We start from the raw sequence: 27,940 nt of genomic DNA on the forward strand, positions 1-27,940 counted from the left end.
GTACTATTAACAAGGGATTGTAGGGCTGGCTCAGCGGTTTAGAAACTTTTTGTTAGTGAACCCCACAGTTTGAATAACACTGGGCTGGCTGATAGAGGGGGATACTGGAAATCACCATGGTGGGGTATACTCGGTATACCTGCGTATAGCCTCCAGGCCCTAAAAGGTATACACTGTTGCCGCTCCCCCTGATTCTTCTTTCTTCTCCCTTCACTACACATGCATAGCACAGGTGATGGCGATGGGACAGGGATGAGTCTTTATTCAAAGTGAAACGTTTTAATAACTGAAAATTTGTATTTAATGATGCCAAAGCAGCTCACCTGTCCTGTCTTGACACTCCTCATTTCCTACTATCTGCTTCTATCAGAAAGTAACAAGGATGTGTAGCCATAGCGATAAACAGCAGAAATAACCGAACAACTGGGACATATGCATAATGATGAATTGTGAATACTGATACTGATATGTAATGATACAAGAGCATGTGAACGCTCCAGTATCAAGGCACCAGTGGCTGAAGTAAAATAATTTGAGATACGGAAGAACAGTATTCGTTTTATACCTTAGATACCTGAGTGGGGTGTTATACCTGTGTATGATGAGCACATTAGTAGTAGAAATAAATAATCAAAAACAAATACTCTGTTATAATCGGTTATTTATGCTTGTAAAGTAAACCATGTCCACTGTATTTAAAAAAAGATTTAAGGTCAGTGGGGCCGATACAACGGCAATACAAAGGTATATATAGTGAAAAGAGAAAAAAAAAACACTCACCAATTAGAAGTATAGCCATAAATGTCTGAAACTGTAAGAGAAAGTATATATTAATATAGATATGAGGAAAACAGTTGATCGTGATATTTTAGAAACAATATTATTTTTATTTGTATATTATTATTTTGTTCTTTACCTATAAGACGGTCATTTCAATCAAAAGTACATTGACTTTATCGACGCGGATAGAACCTTTGTGTTTATGGATGAGGACGCTTGATTGGACGAAAAACCCTCCATTTACAATTACCCTAACTAACCCGTTGAGGTGGGGGGGTGACGTAGCGATGACGTAGCCCGGGGAGGGCGTGGTCGCAGCAGAATGTGTCAGGGTAGAATGGCGCTCGGCGCGGTATTTTGAACAATCGTCTGTCCCTTTTGCTGGTGGGGTTTTTTTTTCCTACCCGGGCTACGAACTTGCTCACAAGGAACGGGGTAAGCACGACGACGCCGCGGCATCACCCACGGCCGGCAGCACCGCATCCGTGGGGGAGCGTGTCATTCTCAATAATATGGTTCAAGTACTGTGGGCTAGCAGGCTAATGTTAGCAGCCTCGGTAAGTTTGCTACAGTTGTGCCGTCTGCTGGTCCGGTTCGGCGGAGCCGGACGGCAGTGTCAGTTCGCCGAAGAAAACCGGGGGGGACCGAGCCGTGGCGATCGGATCGTCGCATTCGTGGCGTCAATAGCATTTGTGAACCCAGCCGGTGCAGTGTGGTGCAAACCATCTCCAGGAAACCGATTTATTGTTTTCGTCCTGCGTTTTATTTACGATGAGCAAGCCCCCGTTTAGGGAAACTCTTAACACCAGGATAAGGTGTGTGGCGACCACCTCATCGGCGCGTAGTTCGTCCTCCTGCGCGGAGGATTCGGATGCATCCGATCACAAAGATCCTGCCGTTTTTGTTTCCTCGCGCCTGCAGAAAATACCGCAAATTGCGGAACGCAGCCGTAAAAATACTGCCCTGACCCTGTCTGTGTCATTTGTATCGGGTAGGCCACGATAAAGTAAACCATTGCCCACAGTGTAAAGGGCGCCCGGTTGCCAGTGCTCTTTCCCAACCGTAAATACAAAGTAATGAACCAAATAAAGGCCGTTGATGTTTGTTGTCGGGGGCAAGACGAGACTGACAGCATTAAGAAATGTGTGTGTGTGTATATATGTATGTGTATATATATATATATATATATACATAATACGTGTGTGTATATTGCATTTTTTAATCGCCGAACGCCTTTCATGTGTTGAAGACGACGCTCTGACTGAAAAGATATATCCCAAAGTTGAATAAATAATAGATCGAATTAGAAGCACATTTCAAAGACCCCCCCCTCCTCCTCCTCCTCCTCCTCCTCCTCCTCCTCCTCCTCCAGCTCGGCGCTGCGGTGCTAGTGGACTTGATGACGAGGGAAAAATGGCGGATCTTTCGAAATCCAACTCCGGCCTGAAATAGTAACGCCGCCAGAAAACAGCCCCGTCTCCCCTTTCGAACTCTTCGCCGAACCCTCGAGACTTTTTTTGGTTTGTTTGTGTGTTGGTTTTTGTTTTTGTCTTTTTAAATTAAAAATAATTCGTCCTTTTAGATTCATCGAATCGTTAGGAGCGTTTCACCCCCCGCCCCCCCCCACTCGGGCTAACAGGAGGGTGACAAACCGCATAAAAGATAATCCGCGAGGCCCAGCGGCAGCCGGTGGACCCCCGCTCACCGACATGGTTTCAAAGCACCCGGTGTTTAAAACGTTCCGACACGACGCTGTTATTCAATCGCTCGCCCCGTTGTGCCGAATCCTCTGCCCGCAGACAGCTGCGCGCACCTCTTGGGAGCGCGCACAGTTGGGGCGGACGATTTCCCAACGGTGTCGCCTTGATGTGCGTGTTCGTCAGCGACGGCAAATGATCGGACGTCTGTGGTTTATCAACGTCGAGAGGCGTCAGTGTTTTAGTACTCGGCGGAAGTCGCATCTCTGCTATACGATTGGTCTGGAATTCATCTGCCAATGTCTCTGATCCTGGGTGGTGTTTTTTAAATGCAGAAAACACGCGAAAGTCTGCCAAACTCGATCAAATAAAGCGTGTGCTGGTGACATCATTTTATTCCTATCACAGTTTGATTTGAAGTGTCCTTACTGAGTGTTGGGGCCGAATGCATTGTTCTGCAGAACTGATTGTGGCTGCCAAGTCCCCTGTTATTTCAGCTTGGCTCATTACTGACCTGATATTTACACTGTGAAGCCAAAATAGCACATTTTCTCACAAATTCTCAATGTCAAGTCAAAACAGCACCAAATATGAGCTGGTAGCGGGGTTTGACTCCAAAGTGTCTGAAAAGAAACCTACAAGGTGGATGCATTATTTGGCAAAACCGATTTTGCATCTTCTTTGACACTGTGCGTTCACCTGGTCTGAGATGGAGGGGGATGAAAATCTCGGCAGGTACAAAATCTGTTCTGCGAATAATGCGTGCACCTCATAAGTTTCTTTTCAGACACCTTGGAGTCCAACACTGCTACCAGCTCAAATTTTGGGCTGTTTTGGCTTGACATTAGAAAGTTATACATCTAACACTCACCTGGTCTGAGATGGAAGGGGATCTACATTTCTGCAGGTCATAAAATACGTATCAGCTGAATAATGGATCCACACTGCAGCTTTATTTCTCTGTGAACCAAATGGTTTTATCAGCATATATTTTGGTGCTATTTTGGCTCGACAGTTTGAGTATCAGGTCGGTAATGAGCCAAGCTGAAATAACGGGGTGCATTACGTGGTAGCTGCAACCAGTTCTGCCGAATAATTCATTCAACCCTAACGCTCGGTAAGGACACTTCAAATCAATCTCGACTTTTGATAAACGTTCATAAGCTGCAGACGTCAAATCATTTGTCGTCATTGATGAACACCCACAAAGAAGATTATATTGTTTTTGAACACTACGTTGCCGTCAAAATCATCCGCTTAAGCTGTGCGTGCTCCCAAGAGGTGCGTGCAATTCTCAACGGGCAGGCAGAATTCAGCATAACTCCTTCCCTACTTTATGTTAAAAGGCTCCTCCATGGATTCTCTCGTTCACAATTGAACCAGTGTTAGGCTAACTATCTCATTGAAATCTTACAAGGCATTCTTGTATTTGGTGTATTATCATATAGCAAACATATATATTTTTTGTCACTTACATGTGTATTGTCATATTTTACTTTAGAGAGGGGCTATTATTCTCCTTTTAACACAAGTTAATATAGGTCTCTCAGGTCCCCAAAACATGGCTTTGAAGTTTGTTGCTTTTTTTTTTTACATGGCTTCCGGGTTTTAGTTGTATTTACTCCGTTCCTTTCACTGATTTCACATTATCAGTCCACCAGAAAACTTGAGGAGATAAATAAGCTGAATCTTCACTCATATTAGATCTACAAGATGTAATTTAAAAGTTTGTTCCGACTTTCGTTGCCGTTCTCCTCGCTTGGAGACACGTGCACTGCACCGCGACACACCGGGACTCTCAAATGCAGGGATTTTATGTTTCATGTAAACATCGGAATATAAAATAAATAATTATATCTACAATAAAAACACTATTTTTATTGGTTTTATTTGGAGAAATGCACAGCAGATTGGATGGAGCAGATGACCGTGTAAAGATATCAGTGATGAGCTGATGTCAGCTCAGGCAGAGTAGAAAAAACAACCTGTTGGAAACGGAGCGTTCAAGGCCTGAGGGTTTGGTTCACAGCGATTACTTTGTCATTAGTTTACCTCATTATTTGACACGTTTGTCTAATATGAATGTCCGACATTGTAACATTATATATATATATATATATATATATATATATATATATATATATATATATTAGTATATATATATAGTATATCCATAGTATATATATATATCCATAGTATATATATATATATATATATAAATATATACCCATAGTATATATATATACCCATAGTATATATATATACCCATAGTATGTATATATATATATATATATATATATATGAGAGAAAATAAGGAAAAGCATACAGTAATAGGTCCCCTCAAATGATATTGAGCCATGATGTTATAACTGAAATTTATATATGCATGCGCATGATACATTTTGAATTTATTTTCCTGCATATAGAAACTCCTATATGAATCTTAAAGTAATTTATTCCCCCTTTTCTAAACATCCATTTATGTATGCTTGAATTTACACTACAGTGCCATTGACAGGTGTGCGACTGCTTTGTTCAACAGCAATTGAGACTCAGACTCTGCAGCAATGGACGTGGTGTCGCCGGAACTCAACAGCCTCCTCCCCGACGAAATCATGGACACCGAGGCCGTAGTGATGGAGGATGTCCTTCCCCCCCAGCCCGCCGGGGTGATTGAGCGGCCGCAGCCCCACGACGCCGCGCCCATCCCCATGGAAACCGACGCGTCTGCCATCACGGAAAACATCACCCTTTGCTCTGTTTCCCCCTTGCCGCGGCCCGCCCACACCTCAGCCCCGGCCCCCTCGAACCCCTCGAACCCGTCGCTCGGCGGCGTGGGCTCCGGAAGCCAGCTCACCCTCGTCTCCAGTGCCTCCTCGTCCCCGCTCTCCCACAAGACTTCCCTGGCCATCTCTGCGGCCACCACCAAAACAACTGATAGCTTGACGGGGACGGGGCTTACAGCCGGTGGGTTACAAAAACTCTCGGCACCCTTCACCATATCCGCTGCCAACCATCAGATCATCCTAAACAAGGTGGCCTCGTCCCAGGTCGAGGCCGCCAAGTCGTTGAGCAGCTCGACCCAGGTTATCCGGCAAGAGGGACAAAAGCTCCTGGTCACGTCGATCGGTAAGTCAGGGCAACCCATAGTGCTCCAGTTGCCGCACGCAGGCGGTAAAGCGGTCATGGCGCAGGGGTTGGGAGACGGCAAGTCACAGGCACCGCAGTTCAAGGTGGTGACCATCGGTGGAAGGTCGGAACTCAAGCCGGTGGTTGGAACGACAGCGAGCCCCATGGCCACGTTACAAGCCCAGCAGCTGAAGACCGTGCAGGTTGGATCTTTGATTTCAATATAAAACGCATATTATAATTTCTATGCAATTTTATTTCAGTGCATATCTGGAATATTTATCAGACTTAGCACAAAGTTGTACATGCATGGAGCTAGAACTCTTTCCGATTCACTGTTTACTGTTTTTGGAGCACCATCTAGCTGCAGCCAAACTTGCTTGTGACTGCTGTCGAGTGAAGATTGGTCACTTTGCGGTTCATAGCTATTGACCTTCATCACTGTTATGAAGTCAACACTCTGTTAATAGTAAAATCAAAATAGAAATTTCTTCAAGTATTGTTTCTTAAACACACGTTGGAAAAAACAAACCCTTAATCACAACACAATCTGAGGAATCAAGTCAAGACAAACTTTACATTAGACCTTGTAGATCTAATATGAGTGAAGATTCAGAAACTCGATTGCTTTTTTCTCGGCTCAAATTTGTTCAGAATCAGATTTTGGTAGACTACTAAGGTGAAATAAGTGAAGGTTTAAGTTCTTCATACAACAGGGCCACTGGGGCAAACTGTTCTGGAGTGGGCGTTTGGAGCAGCAGCGTTTTATTTTAAAGTGACACACACTGAAACAGACCTTCAGGAACAAAGGGATTTTGTGGCATATTACAATGGCTAGAATGCATTATCTGTAGGATTGCCCCCAAATAGTCGCCCAAACGTAAGTCGACGTGAAGAGTCTTAGTCGACCAACCTTTTCATTGGTCGGATGGTTGCAGGGAAAAAACCTCAATTCGGGAGTTGTGCTGAGCTTTTAATTTGAAACCAATTTTAACAAAAATAAATATACAGTCTCTTTGCTCTTTTCTCTCTTAGCTTTTCTGGTAATTATCAGGTGGTTTGCTTCGTGCATGCATGCAGTGCTTGTAAATTATTATTATTGTTATTATTTTTTTTTTTAAACACTTGGTTAAGTGTTTAAAAAAACTAAGTTACTGTTTTGGTGTTACCGAAAAAATTAACAAAATGTTCAGTCCCCTCGCTGGTTGTTCCAACACATTCAGAATAGGGGTGTTCCTATCGACTAATTTCCCTGACGTTTAAATGGAATTTTAAACTTAGACTAGTGTTCCAGTCTAAAAGTCGGAAAAAATATAATAATAAAATAAAAAAGAATAATATTATATTCTAAAAAATATTGCATATATAGAGGCATTTTAAACCGTTAATCATATTCTTTAATAACCAAATCATATTTTAAAAGCCCTGACTGACCACACCATGGCGTGCCCGAGCCCCGGGGGGCCAGGGACAGGGAACTCTTCCACATCCTGGACGGGGAAGGCACCCGGGAAATGTTAGTTATGACATTCTTCTTGAACTTTCTTTCTCGGCGCTGGAACTCAAACCACTTTCTGATGCCGCAAAAACACATTTAAATAATTAAATTCATATTATAAACATGTGCCGATTAGTCGACTGACGACTGATAGTTGTCTAGGAAATGTTTTAGTTGGGAGCAGTCCTAATACTCTGAGTGGTATTTTCAGTAAAAAAAATACAGACATGTTTTGAAGACCTCAGAGACCTACATTAACCTGTTGAAAAGGAGAAAAATAGGTCCCCTTTAACGATTATCAATTTTAAAAACACATTTCTGTCAATGAAAAGAAAAAAAGTGCCATAGCGTATACAATCATTTAGACCTAAAAAAGCAGCATCCAGCAACATTTACATTTTAAGACAAAAATAGAGCTTTGTTAAAATGACTTGCAATTTAAACTCATTAAAATCCATTTTTCAGGAGCATAAAAAGCTGAAGTCTGTCGGGCTTAATGTGGTCATAAGAACGAGTGTGATTTTGATGTCGTTTGTCAAACTTCAGGGATATGATAGTGTTTAACTATTCAAATGTTAATTTAATTGGGGAAAAACTCTTGTCAGCATCATATGGATCAGTAAGGATATTGGAATCCATTTTCATTTCAATTTAGATTTTGAAATGCCAGTATGCATACTTTCACTCACTGAATGGAAAAATTCAAATGGTCTTTATATCTAATTTTCAAAAACGTTCCTTTGTTTGTATGTGACATATCCAGATGTTAGTTTGAATTGGCAATTCAAAATGTGGATTTACCATTTTATTTTCAAAAAACGTGCCCGGCTTCACTACTCAAATGTACATTTAAATATGAAAACAGAATCGTCTACATTTTTTTAAATGTACAAATCTTGTACTAATTCTGTTTAATACAAATTTTTGAGCTGCTGGATTAAACATACGGATGTAAGAATATGGAACTTTTTTATTTATTTTTTTGTCTTGGCTTATTTAGCACTAATTTATGTCACGGATCTCCACAGATTGCTAAGAAGACGCAAGTTTCCTCCGCCGCCCCCATCAAGTTTATCATCACTAAGACCGTGAGCAACAAAGGGCTGACGGCCCAAACAACGGTGTCTCCCGTCATCACAGGTAACGTGTTGCCACAGGGAACGGAAGACTTCTGGTGAAATCTGGTCCTCAACATGTCTCCAGAGGCGAAATTCCGATAAGTTCAAAAGGCGCATTTTTAATTCACCTAAACGCGATGCCTGCAAAAAGTGCTCAAGTGCGAGTGGTGACGAAGACGTTCGATTTTGTCATTCTAAATCGTTGCACTATCTATTTTACATTTTTAACAGCTTAAAGTTGGAGAGGGGGCCCGGTGGTAGATGTTCTGGGGTTCTAATGCATGTATCGATTTATTAATCTGAAGCTGTATTTTTCTAAAAACTATTTATGTAGTCATTGAATTGAAGCCCTGGTGATATGTGGATATGTATTGCGAAATTTGTAGCTGAATCAGGAATACCTGAAATAAATACAGCCTATTCCTGAACTATAAGCCCTCTACTTTGACACTGATGATGGTCAGATGATTTTGCACTGTGTAAGCATCGTGTCGAAAGTGTAAATCCTTTATGATTATCATTTCTTTCATGCTTTTGTCTAACTGGCATTTCCGTAGCAGTAGACATACAATACAATGTCTTCATGTTTGGAAAGAGCTCCTCAGTCCTTGCTTGTGCTATTTGTCAGTAGGCATGAGTCCACATGTCCTGACACGCAATTATAACGCAAACACAAGAAGGGGGAGACATGTGAAACGGCGAAGACGAACAGCTGGAGATCGAAAGATGAAACGGAAAAGCGCCTCCGATCATCTCGACATATCCCAAATAAGACACCATTCCTGCGGTCGGACTAAGGTGTGATTTGAGGGAAGGATGGAGACAGCCTTTGAGGGAAAACAAAAGTTGATTTAAAAAAAAAAAAAAAGGGATCTATGGGAGCTATTTTAGACCGGTGAGTTTCTCTGAGATTGCATGTTTTGATGCCTGTCAAATCATAGTAAAAGTTTATTTTTAAACGCTTTTTCATTCAGATAATCGTTCTGGCCTTAAAGCACTGGAGTGGTAGTGGTGTAAAGCCTGCTTGTTAGTTGCCATAGTATAGTTTAGTGGCGCCCATAAATGATGTCATGGCAGCGCTGGCGACAGCAGCGATTTGTCGCAAGGGTGCACACCTTTGGAACGTTGCATGCAAACCTCACGCCATCGGCAAAACAAATGAGCCCTTACCCTCATGCTCTCTACTGCCCTCCCTTAATTGAGTCAAACCATTGAAATCAAAAGGTGGGGTAGACCAAACAGAAATTAACAAAATACACAAGCCAAAGGAATACATGGATATAAAGTATACCATTTCCCTTTAGGTTTCTACTGCATATAATTAAGCACTTAATTAAATGCATTCCATTGAACAATCATTTAGGATTAAAGACCTCGCTGGGTCAGTATAAAGTGGCCTACTGGCAGGTGCTCTCCTCCATTAAACAAGCAAACAAAATAAGAGGATTGACTGATGAATTTAATTATTCTTTTTTTATTTTATTTATTTATTTATTTTTTAAACCTGTTCTGTCAGCACGCTGGGCATACAACACAGAGTATTTGTATGCCATTACATCTAGGATTGAGTTAGCCTGCAAGTGGAGTTCAACTTCTCAACCTGCAATGCAACTCTTTATTCATTCTTTAATCATCAAGATCTGTTTGTGATAACTCTGTCCTGTGGACGACCTGTAGGATGACAAGAGCACAGTTTATTGTTACACAGAACCAACACCAACCCCCCTCTTTGGAGAATGATCTTACTAGGTTTTGGTCTAGAAACAACTAATCACTACTCCAAGAGGTGGAGAATCACCACGTGTGAGACAAATAAACATAGAACCAAAAACAACAACATGTACAAGGAAAAACATAGAAACATCAGACGACACGTATTAAAAACAGTAAATGAGGCAGAAAAGTGTGTGTGTGTGTGTGTGTGTGTGTGTGTGTGTGTGTGTGTGTGTGTGTGTGTGTGTGTGTGTGTGTGTGTGTGTGTGTGTGTGTGTGTGTGTGTGTGTGTGTGTGTGTGTGTGTGTGTGTGTACGGGACTGGACCCAATTAGTTTCGGTGTATGAGGCCGGTATTGTAGTGTAGTGCCTCCAAATAGCAGAAAAGCCCCGAGTACCCCGCCCTGCAGCCACAGAAGACCCCCCAGCCCTGAGAGAGGAGACCCTGCGCACACATACAACCCACCCCCACGTGCAGGCATAAGACACACGGGGCACCTGCCATAGAGAACCCACGCAGCGGGAGCAAAGGCCGACAGCCGCACCCCAACCCACACCCACCTCGGGGCCCTGCCAGGTCGCAGCACGCCAGAGACCACCAGGCGCAAGCCGCCAGGACTCGAACCCAGCCAACAGGGGGCTCACCCGGTCCCCTGAGCGGCTCGCTATGCGCCTCCGCTGTGCCGGGCGGCTCCACTCCCCCTTCAGGCCCATGACCAGCCATCGCGCATTGGGACCACAGAACGGAGGGTGGCAGACGCCCCACCAACAGCCCGGCCCCGCTGTGATGAGCGCCCTTCACACCGAGAGCGCCAGAAAACAGGTACCCAGGCAGCCCGGTGCGACAACAGGAGCCCGCCCCCCCACCGAAGGAGACCAGATGGGGAGCTCGTGCCGAGCACACCCAGGCTCAGCTTTCCCACCTGGGTCACAGGACCAGACGGAACCCCCCACAGGACGCAGAAGGACACGCGAGCCTCACCACCCCAGCGGCGTGCCAGCCTCGGGGCCAAGACCTGAACCCACAACCGGCACGCCCAACCCCCCAACCCCAGCCCCAAATGGCTGATGAATTTTAACTGGTTGACAAGGCCTGTTTATTGAAAAGATAAACAAGAAGTTCGTAATGTGGTTTCCAGTATGATGACACAATAAGTGAAGAACACGTACTTTAGAGATCTTTTTCTGTTTAAGATGTCTTCATATCTTATCATTGTCCCATAATTACTGTCTGTATGATGCCGCCTATGGAAAAACAACCCATACTCCTGAACCTTGTCATCTGCGCTCAATGTCCTCCATGTCTGTTCCACAAATGTCTCATAAGCTAGAACGTCCCTTTTGATTTTTGCTATATGAGGGCGAAAGGAAGTCAAGAATTCATGTTATATCACGAAAGGAAGTTGGCTACCTTTATTTGTTAGGCTTATATCTTAGCCCAATATCAAATTATTTATCTGGGCATACATAGTACTTGGTGGAAAAAAGTTTGCTACATGCACTGTACCAATTTAGTGAAAACGCCATATATTATATGTAAAATATGTATGTATATGCGATTGTAGTTTTATTTTCTCTTTCAAATATCTACAATTTGGATTTAGATGTTGCATCGCTGTTTTTTTCGGTACGTCATCTGCCTATAGGACGGGTCCTCTCGCAGACCACGCCGGTCATTCCCTCCAAGACCATTACCATCACCGAGCCCCTCAACGCCAGCATACAAAGTCTCTCCAGCAAAAAGATCGCCATCTCACCCCTGAAGACGCCCAGCAAGGTAAGTTTTTGATCTCGCTTGAAAATTTTAAAAACAACTCCCACACAAGTTTTTTTTCAGAAATGTACATATTGCAGGTTTGATGACTACTGATGTTTTTTATGTTTACTAGGCTTATATGTTAGGATTTTCTATTTATTATATATACGTCATGCATATAAGAAAAAAAGCTGTAAGCATTCAGAGCAATAATCAGGATTCCCCCGCTTCCTCGAAAACCTGGATTGAAAAAGTTGTTTTCCAAAACGTATGGAAAATGGCCAAATTTCATACTACTACAAAGTTGTAGTATGAAAAGTTGATGCCTACACGTGGAAATCAAAAAAGGGATGTCCAGTCATTTTCAATATTCAATTTATATGTAGCAAATGATGCATTCCCAGAGTATATAATTAAATGAAATAAGACGTTCAAATTTGAACCCCCCTCCTACGTCAAGTGGGGCATTGGGTAATATTTAAAACCGCCCTCCATCTATGTAACTATACCCACAGCAGGAGCGTGACCAGACTCACTAGCATCGAAGCTAAGTGCTAAGCATGGGATTTTCTCTGCCCTTGACTTACAGACTGTGGAACCCCCAGTCTAAGTTCCCACAAGTAAGGGTTCAGGGAGGGAGACAGTCATTTTGGCTGTGGTGCGCCAACATGGCTTGAGTTTTATTGTCCATTTCAGTCCGGCACGCAGGATACAATTGTAAAATAAATATATATATAATCCCTCGCAGCTGCTATCCGTCAAAACAGTAATATTGTAGACATACAAACAGGAAACTCTGTTCACAAAATCAGTTTGTATGCAGATGATATCCTACTGTACATACGGAACCCAATATCATCCCTACCGGAGGTGTTCAATCTTATATCTAAATTCTCAGCTATCTCAGACTATTTAATAAATTGGACTAAAACCACAGTCTTACCACTCATTGGGGGGGACTGTAATGCTGCAACCCAGAAACTTCACTTAACCATCACAACGGGCAATATTAGATTCCTTGGTATTGATATCTCCTCCAATCTATCAGATTTGTTTACCCTTAACTTCACTCCATCGCTCAAATCTATTGAAGAAGACCTCATTCGATGGAACAAACTACCCATCTCACTAATTGGTAGGATAGCAGCAGTGAAAAGGAATATACTTCCAAAAATAAACAATATATTTTCAATGACCCCAGTGCAACCAACAGTACATTGGTTTAATATTCTCGACTCAATAGTCAACAAATTTTATTGGAAATACAAGAAACCGAGAATTAAACTAGCTACACGACAGAAAAACAAAGACTGTGGAGGCCTAGCAGCCCCAAACTTTAGATACTACTATCTAGCAAACCATCTTCAATATATAATTAAATGGTTACAACCAGAGCAACAATTGGCCCATGGATGGTGAGACATTAAACAATCTGAATGTCAGGAGCTATCATTATCCGATCTCCCATTCCTTACTGAATCTATAAGGAAACATAATTGCTTTAAAAACCCACTTATCGCAACAACTCTGTCAGCCTGGTGGAAATTCCTCAAACTCAGTGGTCACACTCTATCCCCAAACAAATTCACGCCAATCTGGCACAACCCAGATTTCCTGGTTAAAAACAGACCAATAATCTTTAGGTCTTGGAAAAGACAAGAAATTACTCATCTGGAATACATTTTTGAAAACAATTCGCTTATATCCTTCCCAACCTTAACCAAAAGGTATAATATCGGTGGCCACGGCTTCCTTCAATTCCTTAAATTACAGCAGTCTCTAAAAGTTAAAATCAAATTGTCGAGCGACATCCTACAACCACCTGAAATGATTGAACATCTCACTCATATCGGTCACTTGAAAAATCCCTTTTCCAGAATATACAAACTTTTACTAAAAATAGACGACACCTTATCTTTACCTACAATGAAATGGGAAAGAGACCTTGCTGTTCCCACCGATATCAACCTGTGGAAGCTTATTTGAAATAACACCTTTTCTATGACCTGCAACTCCAAAATGCAACTCATCCAATATAAGATTTTGCACAGAGCCCATATCACGGAACACAAAATGTTCAAAATGGGTTTTGTGGATGAAGACATTTGTTCCCACTGTTCCCTTGATACCAGAGATGACTACTTTCATGCCTTCTGGCTCTGCCCACCTATCCTAGCATTCTGGACCAACATCACCAAGAAGCTGTCAACCCTTCTGGGTTGCAGCATTCCATTCTCCCCGTCTATATGGCTTCTCAGTGACCTCTCCTCAGTCAACCCACCACTGAAACACCACCAACCCATTTTGATCGCCTTAACAATGGCCAAGAAAACTATATTACTCAATAGGAAAAATAGAGATAATCTCACCACATCCCAATGGTTGCAGTTATTAATAGATTTCATCTCCATGGAAAAACTATTGGCAATATCCCAAAACCATGTTGATTCCCCGCCCCACGGGGGAGTTGGGTGGTCGAAGGGGGGTGGCGCCCGCTCCTTTGCCTGAGTTGAGCTGGCCTGTCTCCGGGATGGTGGTGGGGGGGGGATTTGCTCCTGGGGAGTGCCTGCACCTGGCGTCCGTGTGTGGGTTCCGGGCGTGGTTGTGGGTTCTGGGGCTCGGGCTAGGGGCGGGGCGTGTGGGTTGCTGGTTCGGGTCTCGGGCCTCGGGCCCCGTGGTCGGCGGGTCGGCGCGCCGCAGGGGTCGCCAGATACCGGGTCGGCCTGCGTGTCCCTCTGCGTCCTGCGGGGGGGGGCGTCGTGCGGAGGCTGGTTGGGCGATCCGTCTGGGCCTGTCAACCTGAGTCCTGAACCTGGCTGGCTGTGCTAGGCGCGGGGCTGTGGGTTGGGGGGTGCCGTCTGCCGCCCTCTGTTCTGTAGTCCGCATGCTCGGCGGCTGGGGGCTGACCAGGGGCCTGATGTGGGCGTGGAGCTGCCCGACATGGTGGAGGCGCATGGTGGAGGCGCATGGTGGAGGCGCATGGCGGACGCACTGCGCCCTTGGCTGATCGCTGTGGGTTGGCTGCCACCAGGTACGGGAGGTGGGCGCACTGGGGCGCGTTTGGGTCCAGGTGGAGGGGGTCCGTGTGGTTGCTGCGCCCCTGGATCAATCCAGTCGCCACTCGCCTATCTCTCCCAGTGCCAAAACTCATACTCAGCACATACACCACGCAATAGACCGAGGGCTTGCGGGATGGTGGGGTGCAGGCTATGTGGGTGGGGATGCAGCGGGCAGCTGCCATCTTGGCTGTCACGCTCCTGCCCAAGCATGCTTCTCGTCCTTCCCAAAATTTTAATCACACTCACATTAGCTTCCAACACACACATTGGCACACCAATCCTACTCCGAACATCACTCCATTGGACCAGGGTCTGCGAGACAGGAGAGGTGCGAGTGATTTGGGTTTCGACTTGCCTGAAGGACTCGCCCCCCCAACCCCGCAATTTTAACTGCAGTTACCAACAGCACACATTGAGCACTGGGGTTTTCCGGGGTGGCTGGTCGCTGGCGGCCGGGTGGGCCCCCCCTCCCAGCCTGGCTGGAGTCCTGACGGCTTGTGCCTGGTGGCTTGGGATGTTCTGCGACCTGGCAGGGCTGCAGAGAGCACCATCGGGTGCCTTCTGGGGCCCCTGGGGGGACTGCTTGTCGTTGTGGGTGTTGGTTGGGGTGTGGGGGGCGGCTGTTGGCCTTTTGCTTCTGCGGCAGGGCTTCTCTGTGGCGGGCGCCCCGGGTGCTGGGGGTGGCGGAGGGCCTGTAAACCTGGCGGCCTGCCGGCATGGCCGGGGGGTGGTGTAACATCGAGGTGCCCCGTGCTGGGCACTTGCTGCTACGTGTATGGTTACTTTGCACTCACGCCGGGCGGGGCTGTGGAGTTTGGGGGGCTTCGGGGCCCCTTGTGCTGCTTGAAGGCGCCGCAACATAATACCGACCTTCTACACCAGTACCAATGGGGATAAGTCGTGTACACTCACCGATGGACATCTTACACGCACACACGTACGCATGCACACACGCACCCCTGCTTGGAGTGCACCCCAGCGTCCAGGGGTGCTTTTCTCTCCTTTCCTCCCTCATTTGCTGCCATAACTTTGACAGGAAGAGGCCATGGGACCAGTTGTAGTTCCAGTTTTCCTGGACCTAATTCAGTTTTTCAATACATGTTGTCATCCAATGTTCATGTTTTTGTGTAAATGTTGTTTGATTTATTTGTCTCACCGTGGTGATTCTCCCCCTCTCGGAGTAGTGATCAGTTGTTTATAGATCCAAACGTGATAAAAAGTTCTCCAAAGAGGGGGGCTGGTGGTGGGTCTACATAACCAAAAGCTCTTGTCATTCTACAGGGCATCCACAGGACAGAGTTTTGCAGCAGTTCTTGATGATTTAAGAATTAATAAAGAGTTGCATTGCAGGTTGAGAACTTGAACTCCTCTTGCAGACTAACTCTGTCCTAGATGCAAATGGCATACAAATACTCTGTGTTGTACGCCCAGCAGGCTGACAGCACAGGTTAAAAAAAAAAAGGGGGAATATAAAATTTTATTATTTGAAAACAAAAGGAGAGGATTTTTCATTACATGCCTTGCTTAATTGTGTAATTTGTGTTAGAGGGTGTTAATTGAGTCCAGTCACATTAAATTATTATAAATCATCAGTTATTTTTTTCATACAATATCATAGTTAAAAGTGATGCTTGGGAGGGGTTTCAGTGAGCCGGATCGTCTGGCTCCCTCAAAACAGACTTTTCAAGTGCAAGTGCGTCTCTTCTCCCACGCCCACCGTATCTGTCTGCTCTTTACGTTCTTCTCCAATCTGATTTTTTTCCTAATTCTACTCATCGGGTGTGAGAGATTCACAGCGCTGATCGCTAATCGCTAGAGTCAGTGACAAAGTAAACAACATATTTTATGAAAAATAAAAATCCACACATTGCCGCGCATTTCTAAAATCGCCAGGACCCGCCAAATAAGTTGAAAAAACCAAAACCAAAAACCAAAGCTGAGTTTGATTTATAAATAGAAGATTCCGTTGGATAACATGGGGAAACACAGTTCACTTACCATGACGCTGAACAACGCAGATTGATGGTTTCCTTTAAAGGGAGCGTCCAGGTGAAGATCATTCCTTCATATTCCATGTGATGTGAAGTCACAATGTGAAACCGTTTTGATAGAGTTCAACCTCTAAATCTTACGTGTTTTGTACAGACACCTGGATTCATTGTTGTGTAGGCGGCGTAACACGCGAATAAGCAAAGCTGACGTCACGTCCATAAAAAAGACGGGAGGGGAGCCTTCGGAAAACTTTGAGGGTGATGATCTCGGAAACACAGTTTGCCGCACCCTTGTCATTAACAAGCCATAGCTTTAAAAATATTTGCTTGATTCGCACAAGTGACACCTTGTTTTGAAGGTCTGATTCTCCACTTTCAAATGATGTGGGGGGGGGGGGAAGAAAAAGTGAAACGCCACCAAAAGTACCTAAAATCTGCGGGGGGTCGCATTTACGAGTCCCCCTAGTTGACGAGGCCCCAGGCAATTGCCTAACTATGCCCTACAGAATGACTATGAAGGTATGCAAAACTTTTTTTTTTTGAAGGGGTCTCCCGTCCACCACGCTAACAGTGACGGGCACCAAGCAAGCACATGTGAGGAAATATATACGTCGAAAAAAAACCCAATTTGACTTATTTTGGGATTCTCAGCGTGAGAAGTGCGAGGTGTGAGCGCACGGCAATGTGTTATGGTGGTGGTTTCATGAGAATGAACCGGCTACTCATACGACAGAGACTAGGGTGGCTGCTACTGACACTTCACATTGTGTAATATGGTTATGGAAAATGTCCTGGAAATTACCCTTGAAAATGTCAAGCTAAAAAATGCGGGAACCCTGAATAATGTTGTTCTGATGGATGCTGTAGCGTTAATAACTACTTTAGGAATGAAAAAGTCTCACTTGGAATAGGGTTGGGTTCCATGAATCCCTCTTTTTAGGAATTAATGAAATCCAATTAAGCAGATGAATCGATTTAGTTAATGAATCAATCTCATAAATTAGGTGTAATTGTATTCTTTTTCATTGACCTCTATGCTCTTCTTGAATCTAGATATCACACGACACCAACCCTGGTGATAAATGAAACATTCATTAATAGCTAAGATGTTGGCTAATAAAACGTAAAATAAAGAGCAGATGAAAAGGATGGATTTCTTAACTGACAATTAAATGAAACAACTGGTTTGGTGGAAATAGCGGGAATATGTGATTTGAGATAGGATAAATGAACTAAAGGGAACTAAATATAGTTTTTAAGTTGTGATCCAAGGATTTAAAGCCCTATCCGACATCAAAAGTCACTCGGAAGACGCAGCAGTGGGGTTCTCTGGGTTACAGCGTTGTCCTAAAATGAGGTTAGGCCGGTGGGACTCAACGTTGTTGCATTTGCTCCGTTCCAGAAGACACGATGCACTTTAGCAGGGAAGACCCCTGGAGCACAATATTGGCAGCTTGGAGAGGTGCACACAGCAGCGTTTTTCTGGATGTCCCGGCGTCATTTGCGTGGTCGGCTTTGATGCACCGTTGCAACTGTGTCTTGGTAGCGAATCGCAGCCTGTGACTTGCGATTCATCTTGGTCCGTTAGAGCTGGCCGTCGGACAGTGACTCTTCTAACTTTCTAACTAACTTGTTTAAAAACAAACTTGTAAATAACGCTGTTGGCCGTTCCACACAAATTACTTTATTAATTACAAAGTTAATTTTAACTCGAGAAATCAGGTTACTAGTATACAAAACTATCCAACTTGATCTGGCTTCACTAAGTCGAACTGTGCCTCAGGCGGGAAAAACTGAGTAAAACTATAAAAATAATTATGATAGAGAAGACCTGTGTTGCACATCCACGGATCTCTCCGGGTTTCAATCAGTATCAAAACAAATAGAAAAACCAGGAGCGATAACTTTGGAGTAAAAGCCAGTGGACAAAGGAGATCGGCCATTTTTATTAGCGGTGTAAAGGGGCCTGTCCCTTGAGCCAGCCTCCTGGTATATCTATCCTTTGTCACAAACATCTGGTTCCCTACTTTATGTAAGTATTTAATTTGATATTTTACACATTACATCCAACTCAGTGATTTGAAACGTTGTATATACACCGATCAGCCACAACAATAAAACCACAACTAACAACCACTAATATTGTGTAGCTCCCCCTTGTGCTGCCAGAAGAGCTCTGATCTGTCGAGGCATGGACTCAAGACCTTTGAAGGTGGCCTGTGGTATCTGGCACCAAGACGTGAGCAGCAGATCCTTAAGGTCCGGATGGTCAGACCCTAACCCAGGCCATCGACATTATGTAAGAGAAATGGGATTCATTAGACCAGGCCATTTTCTTCCATTGCTCCATGGTCCAGTTCTGACACTCACATGCCCATTGTAGGTGCTTTTGGCAGTGGACAGGGGTCAGAATGGGCACTCTGACCGGTCTGCAGCGACGCAGCCCCATACGCAGCAAGCTGCGATGCACTGTGTGTTCTGACACCTTTCTATCACAGCCAGCATTTACTTTTTCAGCAATTTGTGCGACAGCAGCTCTTCTGTGAGATCGGACCAGACGGGCTAGACTTTACTCCCCATGCGCGTCAATGAGCCATGGGCGCCTATGACCCTGTCGCCTGTTCATACTTCAACATGTAATGCAGAGATAATCCAACATTAAAATGATTTCAAGCTACTAAACTTATAATTCGATATTGGTACCGTTAATAAGAAAAGATATTAAAGCAAACACTTAGAGATACACCGATTACGGATACAAGAAAATAACTTCTTATCTTTGGCCACTTGAGGGCAGTAGAGTCACATGATGAAATTCACATTAAAGCCTTGCATTTGTATCTGTCATTCAACATTGTATAGTGATTAAACTTTTATTCACTCAAATAAAAACTTTTGCATATTAAGATTACTTTGATGACTGGGTGATTTAGTTAATTACTCATTGATACAGGTTTTTTTGTCTTAAACGGAGAGAGGAACTATAGAGGAGGTACTCAGGAATGTAGGTTCTAATTTACGACCTGATAAGTTTCACGGTCAAGTGTTACACCAAGATATGTGACTGAGGGGGAGAGAGAGCAAGTGAGTGTGTTTGCTTTTATATGTATTTTCAGAGCAGAAGGGAAGCAGGAAAGAGGGGTAGATGGGTTTACTAACTGACCCCCTTCGGGTCACTAATGCCATTTTCACATCAAAATCAGCGGGTTGACCAAGGTTTTTATTTATCTATTTATTATTATTTTTTTATTTTTTATTTTTTTAAACCTGGGGCAACCCGCTTAAAAAAGGGGGTTGACACCTCCCCCGGTGGGGAGCGTGGGGGTTCTCCGCTGTGGTCCCCACGGTGCGATCCCCACACACAACATTTATGGTCCCCCTTGCGGAAAAAAGACAATAACTTCTGATTTTGGTTTCTAAATGGGCTATGAAATGATTGAATGATACACTGATATTCCTGTCCTATTATGTGCCAGTGTCCAGAATTTCAACGTGCGTCACATCGCGCTGGTAAAGGGGCCAAAATTAGCCGGTTGATCCGGGTGTCCTGTTCACACCAGAGCCAATTGGAGGTGGAGCCCATTAAAACCTGGTCTGTTGCCGGGTCATTTGACCTGGGTTTTTCCTTTCCCACTGGTGACAAATGGCTGATGTCAGCAGGAGTTACCGGGTTTTTTGGTGCAGTGGGAAAGGGGTGTAAGTGGTCTCACATCCCGTTACTCTCGTGTGGCAGACCAAGGGGCGTGGTCAAGCTGCGGCTGCAGACGACAGCATGGCCCCCTTTCCCGCGGCCGCCCAGCTGCCTCGAGTTGGCCGAATCACCACCGCGGTGCTGATTGGTTCCACTCGAGGCAGGGAGCTTTCTTAATCTTTGTCCAACTCGCAGAGGGGGATCGACGCACAGGGCTCGAAAGCCAACCAGGAGCCCAGTCGCAGCACCAGCGGCGCATGAGTCAGAGATTCCTCCAGCACCCCGATTAAGCAAGCCTTTCTGTTTAGAATTGTGAATAAAGGTGGTGGAGGACCCCGTTCCTGGCTGGGTAGTGTTATTCCTGACATTTACATTGCAGCTGTGAATTAAATTTGCAGATCTGACCGTTCCCAACACAAGAGCCTTGTGGTTGGAGGCTCAACATCAATAAAGCACCGTTCTTACTCCATCTCCTTATTGTGAGGTATTAGCGTTACATCCGCAGATCTGGAATGCCTGCGGGGAGCTTAACTGAATTCAGAATTACAAGTAAAAGTCGCTGTCCTCGCTGCAACGCTGTCAAAAACGCATGCCGTCACAGTTTGAGACAAAGTTTTGCATACTAACCTTTTACGCATTGTTCTCATTTCCTCCGCCAGCTGACCGTGGTGTCCGTGGCCTCCCAGACACCCAACGCTCCCCAGAAGTCGGTGGGACTCCCAGTCAACATGGCCCTGGGCCAGCAGATCCTTGCAGTTCAGCAATCTACGTCCATCTCCCCAGCCAAGGTGGTCTCCAACCCCTCCACAGCACAGGTGAGACCAATACTGCAAGGTTTACTAAATCTGAGATAATTTAACTGTCTTTTTTTTTTTTTTTTTTTTTTTTTGGCCACAAATAAATATGGTGTACAAACATGATTAAAGGATCTCTGGACATTTCAATAAGTTTGTTATTCTGTATTTAAATTTTTTTTAACCTGGCCTTGAGAATCAAATGGTGGATGAGCCAATAACATTGACATTTATTTATTGTCCAAGTAGATCTTGATTTTTAAATAAAGTTATTATTTTCATTATTTTTATGAAACACATTAGCCAGGGCAACAGCTTTGGCAATGGAAGAAACGGTCTGTTAGCCTCCCTACCCCCAACAGATATATTTTATTTACACGCAAAAAGATACATTTCAAGATGTAGGTGTTTAGTTGACCATTATTACACTTCCATAAAAAAATAAAGGGGGGAAAAAACTTTTAATTTGAAAAAGCAACAGATACTCCAAAAGACCCATCTTATGTGTTCTCACTTCAGCCTCGGGACTTTTGTTCGTAATTTAACATTTTGCCATTGTGATTTCTGGTTACAGCTTGTAAGACATGTAGAGCATGAAAGTATGTACTTCTATTCAGTAAAACATTCTAATATCAAATACTGCAAATTGCTGCAAAAATCTTGTGGCCGCATCCTTTAAGCCACATGGTCAAAATGCTAAGTCTTAGCTGAAATGAAGAACTGAATCGTGTGTAACAAAATAAAAATAAAACCCATGGCGCTGCAAACGTTTTCTTCTAGAGTATAAAACCAGTGGCCATGGGAGGCTCCCAGTTCAAAACCATCATCCCGTTGGCCACCCAGGCCAATGTGCAGCAGATCCAGGTGCCGGGCAGCCGCTTCCACTACGTTCGCCTGGTGACGGCCACCACAGTCACCAACTCGGGGCAGACCAGCGGCCCCACCACCAGCTCCATGCAAACAGGTAGGCCGTGGGTGTTTATTGATTTTAGATTTAAGGTCATATAGAAGCTTTTGGATACTTTGCATCTAAATGTTTATTTTGATGATGATTTTTCTTTTTGGATGTTATTGCCCACAGCTAAACCTATGGTGGTGAATGCCGGAACAGTGCGGATGTCCGTCCCAATTGCCCCCGTACAAACCATGAAACAGGTGAGTAGATATATCAGATATTATAAATACTGAACGTATGAATTGTGACTTTTCTACAGCGTCAACCACGTCTCAAAATCCCTCCTCAGGTCGTGCCGAAGCCTTTAACGTCGGCCGCCCAGGTGGTGACCACCTCCCAGAGCCAGCAGCGCTTGATCATGCCGGCCACCCCGCTGGCCCAGATCCAGCCCAACTTCACCAACCTCCCGCCCGGCACCGTCCTGGCGCCCGCTCCCGGAGGCGGAAACGTGGGATACGCGGTCGTACCGGCACAATACGTCACACAGGTCAGCGTGTTTCATCGGCACTTCCAAGACATTTCCATCAGATGTGTGAAGCGATCCCTGACGTTCAAACATCTTCCCTTTTGGTATCCGTGTAGCTGCAGCAGTCCCCCTTTGTGACCCTCGCCAGCAGCTCTAGTTTTCCTGACCCGGCCAGTATCCAGACCCAGGCGAGACTGCCGCTCAATGGGTAAGAAGGACAAATATACTGGTGCTTTTAAACCCGGGTTGTTCAACCAACCAAACCTGTGTCTAGAAAATCAAAATGAGTGAAGTTTTTCCGCTTACAGCCTACAGCTCACAGTAGATACAGCCTCAAGACCAAGGAAACCGTGCAACTGCACCAAGTCTCAGTGTCTCAAATTGTAAGTAGGAAAACTTTAAACTCGAACTGCTATTTATTTGTTGTTGGGAGGGTTGTGGAATCTTCTTACTTAGCACGCCCCCCCCTTGCTATTTGTAAGAGGAGAGTTACTCAATACTAAAAATCCAATATTCAGACGATTCCTAACGGTGTCTATCTCCCAGATATTGTGACTGTTTTGCGAACGGAGAGTTCTGCAATAACTGCAATTGTAACAACTGCTTCAACAATCTGGAACACGAAACGGAACGACTTAAAGCCATTAAGGTGAGAGCAAACGTTGGGTTTCAAGCTACATTATCGGCCTTAATAGGTCTCATTTGTCTGTTGAACAATAACCGGGAGATGCTTGTGCTTAGACCTGTCTGGACCGAAATCCCGAGGCCTTCAAGCCAAAGATCGGCAAAGGCAAAGGAGAGGCGGATCGGAGGCACAGCAAAGGCTGCAACTGCAAGCGCTCCGGCTGCCTGAAGAACTACTGTGAATGCTATGAGGTGAGAGGTTCTTTCCAGGTGATTTCATACACTGATCATCAAAACTCAAGGCCTGGAAGTAAAATGGGAAAAGTGAAGTATTGGATTTATTTAGATGTCGCTGCAAAATGTGTTATATAATTTAAGTTTAAATTAGATACGTATTTTTTACATTGAAAATATTCAAATATTCCTTAAATTAGATTAGAACTAATTTAAAAATAATCAGGGGTTTTTACCTGGTCCCTGAAGTGTAGTCGAGCTTGAATTTTATCCTCAGAAATTTAAGTACTACCTAAAGTACTCAGTTTAAGTGATACCTTGAAAAAGGCCCCTTTTGTACTGAAGTGCTTGAAAGTCCATTAAAAAAACCTGCAATCGTTGAAAACCTGCGATACCTGTTTTTTTTTAATTCAAATCGTAACGTGATAAAAATGTTTCCAGAATGGCTTTTACGACATTGTTTGTGCCAGGGAAATGTAACTTTAATCCAGCATGGTTGGAAATAGACACTTACCATATTTCCTCAAATATTTACATTACATTTAGCAGACGCTTTTATCCAAAGCGATTTACAATTAGTGACCAGGGCCTTTATTTACCTTAACTTCAGAGGGTACCAGGCCTTTATTTGAAGCAGGCTTATATTATAGTTGGGCTTTTATATCTAATTCCCTCTGTTTAATAAATATATTTGATCATATTTTAGTATGAACTTTATATCAAACTCCCATCTGGGTGCCATGCCATGCAAACACATGTATGGTGTGAAAAAAGAGAGAGCTAGTAGCCCCCCTAAAAGTTGCACTTGTGATGGTAGCCAACGGGAGGAAATGGAGTAAATTAAATATACCTCTGGCTTTGTTTGGGAGTGGAGCGCCGCACCAGAACAGCACTGCAGCTCCGATCAGTTTTTTCCTGGTCCGTATTTGAGGCAGGCTTTTCTTTTTGTGTAGACAAGGCATTTATTAGAGGCTTGGTTTTTATTTGAGGAAATTTGGTGTAATAGTAGATGACAGTGAGATTAATAGTAGTTATATAGATAGATACTCTATACTATATACTGTACATTATATTTTAATGAATAGAGATCATTGAAAATTGATTATATTTGTTTTGAGGAAAATGGAAAAAATCTTGAAAATGGGGAAAAAATAGCACTTTAAAAAAAGTCCTTGAATTTCATTGTCATGCCAGAACGAATGCTAGCAAATCCCAGCGTTTCTTTCGCCACTGAAACGTAACTTCCTGTCTGTCTTTGGGTTCCCATCGAAGGCAAAGATCATGTGCTCGTCCATCTGCAAGTGCATCGGTTGCAAGAACTTTGAAGAAAGCCCCGAGAGGAAGACCCTGATGCACCTGGCCGACGCGGCGGAGGTTCGGGTGCAGCAGCAGACGGCGGCCAAAACTAAACTGTCCTCACAGATCTCAGATCTCCTCATGCGCACGACACCAGTCAGCACGAGCGGAGGCGGGAGGTAACAATTTTTTTTTTTTTTTTATGTATTGAGATGTGGAATCTAAAAAAAAAAACATTTCAAAGTGAATCTGTTTTTTTTAATGTTGTTTATCTAAAATGAAAAATACTAGTGTTTCGTCGTTAGGTTTATTGTACTATTTCCATTTTTTTTCAAATTTTAGAGAAGATTCAAAATATTTATTTGTCACATACATATTGTACTGTACAGCATGTAGTGAAATGCTTTTTGGAGATTGAGCTGGGTAAAGTAGTAAAAAAACAAATATAAGAAGAATATAATAAGATAAAAATACTTTATTAATCCCCAAAGGGAAATTCCAGAAAATAAAATAAAAAAAATCGAACTAAATATAAAAATGTTAAGAAACTATTAAACACTTTTTTTTATTCAATTCTATTTATGTTTTTGTTTCATGGTTTTTCCTGACGTTTTTTTGTTTATATATTTTGTTTATCATTAGGATTCATGTTTTTTATTATGTCATATTTCAAGTTCAAGTGATTATTTGTGTCATACATATATGCAGTGAAATGTCATGACACCCGGTGATGACGCTCTATAAGCTCTAAAAATACAAAAATATACCAAAATGTGCGTAATCGACACAAGGTGCTCGCGCAGGCAGCCGCAAGGGGAGGCGCCACAATCACGATTCTGGGTTCTATAATTATATAATAGAATAAGTTGTTGTTTAGTTATCGCTGTAATCGTTTGTTTGCTGCAACCAAATAGTTTGCGAGTCATGCATCACTAACTATTAGTAGGGCATAATAATAATAATAATCTATTTTATTTGTGTTGGTGCGGATTACATTTAGCTGATTTTTCCATAATCCGGGATTTAACTACACAAATATTTTAATGTGTACAGTCAACCGTGAGGTTGACTGTACACATTACGGTAGGCCATTTTCTTCTATTTTATTGTTTTTGCCTATTTACTTAATGCAAGCTGTTGCTAACATGCAATTTCCCTACGGGAATGAATAAAGTATAAATCGTTCTGTTCTTCTATCGTTCATATCAATCATTTTATACCTATCTATTGGACTATCTATATATCTATCGATCTGTTTAGGATGGATCACATAATTCCGCTTAGATGCAGCAGATATAGTGCTTCCGTTGCTTTTTATGAATGAAAAGTAATTAATTATTTCATAGAGCCATTCTTTCACAAGGTTGTGATCCTGAAGTCTTCCCAACTCCAGGTTGTTCTTTTAAATCAGTGTCAGCTTAGATGGTGGCAGGTGGAAGGGATGATTAACTCTCTCTTTTTTTTTTTTTTTGTTCCCCCCTCACAGACTGCCCTACACGTTTGTAACAAAAGAGGTGGTCGAAGCCACATGCGAGTGTTTACTGGACCAAGCCAAACAGGCCGAGCTCTCCCATCAGCCCCACTCCCACGCGGAGAGGATGATACTGGAGGAGTTTGGACACTGCCTCGTGAGGATTATCAGCTCGGCGGGGAAAGCCAAAACGGACTGCGCCATCAACTGCTAGCTCTTCTTTTTTTATTTTTATTTTTATTTTTTTTCTTCTTCAGTCAGATTGGGGTCTCCTCCATCCCTCGTCCCCCCAGTCGAGTTTGAAGGGGAAATGTTCATGGAAAAGACGATAGACGGGCGGCAGGACGCCTCCCCTCTCCGAGCGAGAGCCGGCTGGAACTTCGGTAGATCAAAGTGAGCGCCTACAACGCGAGGTTGTCGTTCAAATGGAAGATCCTGACTTTAACTCTCACGCGCTATACGCAGGACGCTTGGCGCACGATGGGTTAAGGACAGAGCTGCGTGTGTTTTCGGTGAATATCCACAAGGTCCCGTTGCTTAGTTCTAATCTGTTCATTAAAAGGCCACGTTACCGATTACTTAAATTGCAGTGAGCTATTCAAGTATCATTATAAAAATCGATTTGACTACAATCAATTTATCATTGGTTATTTATTGTTATTTTTGCCTCCCATCCATATAAGCCGAGAACAGTGGCTCCTGAGAAGCCCTATAGTTGGATGGTGCTGGGATTGTAACCTTTTTGTGCTAAATGTGTTGTCTGTTCAGCCCCATGGGCCTATCCAGTTCTGCTTTCGCCCTGTCTTCAAAACACAAATTGGGGGTTGCGGTAAGTATTGGAGCTTCACGCCCCCTCCCCTCACCAACACAACGGCAGTCCATGACACGTGAAGCTATGTCTCTTGAAAGTGAATACAGCAACCCTCAAACTGGAGGCAGAGTTTCCTCCATCACCTAAAAAGTGTGATGGGTGAACTTGGTGTGATGATGTGTCACTTTTCGCCAAAGTACCATCTTAATAATACCTTGAGATTTGAAACTTTTGGTTGGGGAAGGTTTTTTGTTTTTTTTTTCTCTCGATAGATTGCAGCAGGGATTGCCATTTAATAACGGCGTAAATATACTGGAGGTGGCCTGGTCCCCCGCCCGTCCCTCCACAATCTCTTCACCAAAAATGCTAAATTTTAGTGATGTTTTTCTCTGAATGTGATAGACGTCTAATTATAGAGGATCTGACTGTGTCCTTATTTAACTTTTATCAGTCATTCGTGTGCTCCCTGTGTGGACTGCAAAGTTTTTCCTTTTGTTTAAGCTCTACGGTAACTTTTGTTTTTTTTCTGGACAAAGTCTCAAAATCACGTTTTGGGACTTTAACAGAAGCAAAATGAAAGAATCCGTGCAAAAAAAAAAAAAAGCACTAAGTGTTGTTTTACACCGATCAGCAATGACATTAAAACCACCTGCCTAATTTTGTGCAGTTCCCCCTCGTGCCGCCAAAACAGCGCTGACCCCTCGAGGCATGAACTCCACAGGACCTCTGAAGGTGTCCTGTAGTCTCTGGCACTATCTGACCACAGGAAGGGGTGCACTTGGTCTGCAACAATGTTTAGGTCGGTAGTACGTGTCAAAGTAACATCCACATCAATGCCAGGACCCAAGGTTTCCCAGC

The 27,940-nt window shown here is 43.6% G+C and overlaps 1 protein-coding gene across 1 annotated transcript; it reads left to right on the forward strand.

Moving 5' to 3' along the window:
* Window positions 1-1,118: 1,118 nt before the first annotated feature.
* On the forward strand, window positions 1,119-27,201 carry lin54 (lin-54 DREAM MuvB core complex component). Its single transcript, XM_080018347.1, has 14 exons — window positions 1,119-1,215; window positions 5,020-5,809; window positions 8,133-8,244; window positions 11,581-11,711; window positions 21,091-21,246; window positions 22,006-22,189; window positions 22,307-22,380; window positions 22,470-22,667; window positions 22,763-22,854; window positions 22,955-23,029; window positions 23,193-23,295; window positions 23,388-23,522; window positions 24,777-24,979; window positions 26,287-27,201. Exons 2-14 carry the CDS (start codon window positions 5,045-5,047, stop codon window positions 26,483-26,485), a joined length of 2,427 nt encoding a protein of 808 aa, XP_079874473.1. The 5' UTR covers window positions 1,119-1,215; window positions 5,020-5,044; the 3' UTR covers window positions 26,486-27,201.
* Window positions 27,202-27,940: the final 739 nt, after the last annotated feature.

Source organism: Zeus faber, assembly GCF_960531495.2.
Source record: "Zeus faber genome assembly, chromosome: 17".
Classification (NCBI taxonomy): domain Eukaryota; kingdom Metazoa; phylum Chordata; class Actinopteri; order Zeiformes; family Zeidae; genus Zeus; species Zeus faber.

Excerpts from the sequence above, each read along its gene's own strand:
- lin54 (XM_080018347.1), top strand. The coding sequence starts at position 5,045 with ATGGACGTGGTGTCGCCGGAACTCAACAGCCTCCTCCCCGACGAAATC. Across the intron at positions 22,855-22,954 it reads GCGAGACTGCCGCTCAATGG|CCTACAGCTCACAGTAGATA; the intron begins GTAAGAAGGACA and ends TTCCGCTTACAG. Across the intron at positions 23,030-23,192 it reads AAGTCTCAGTGTCTCAAATT|ATATTGTGACTGTTTTGCGA; the intron begins GTAAGTAGGAAA and ends TCTATCTCCCAG.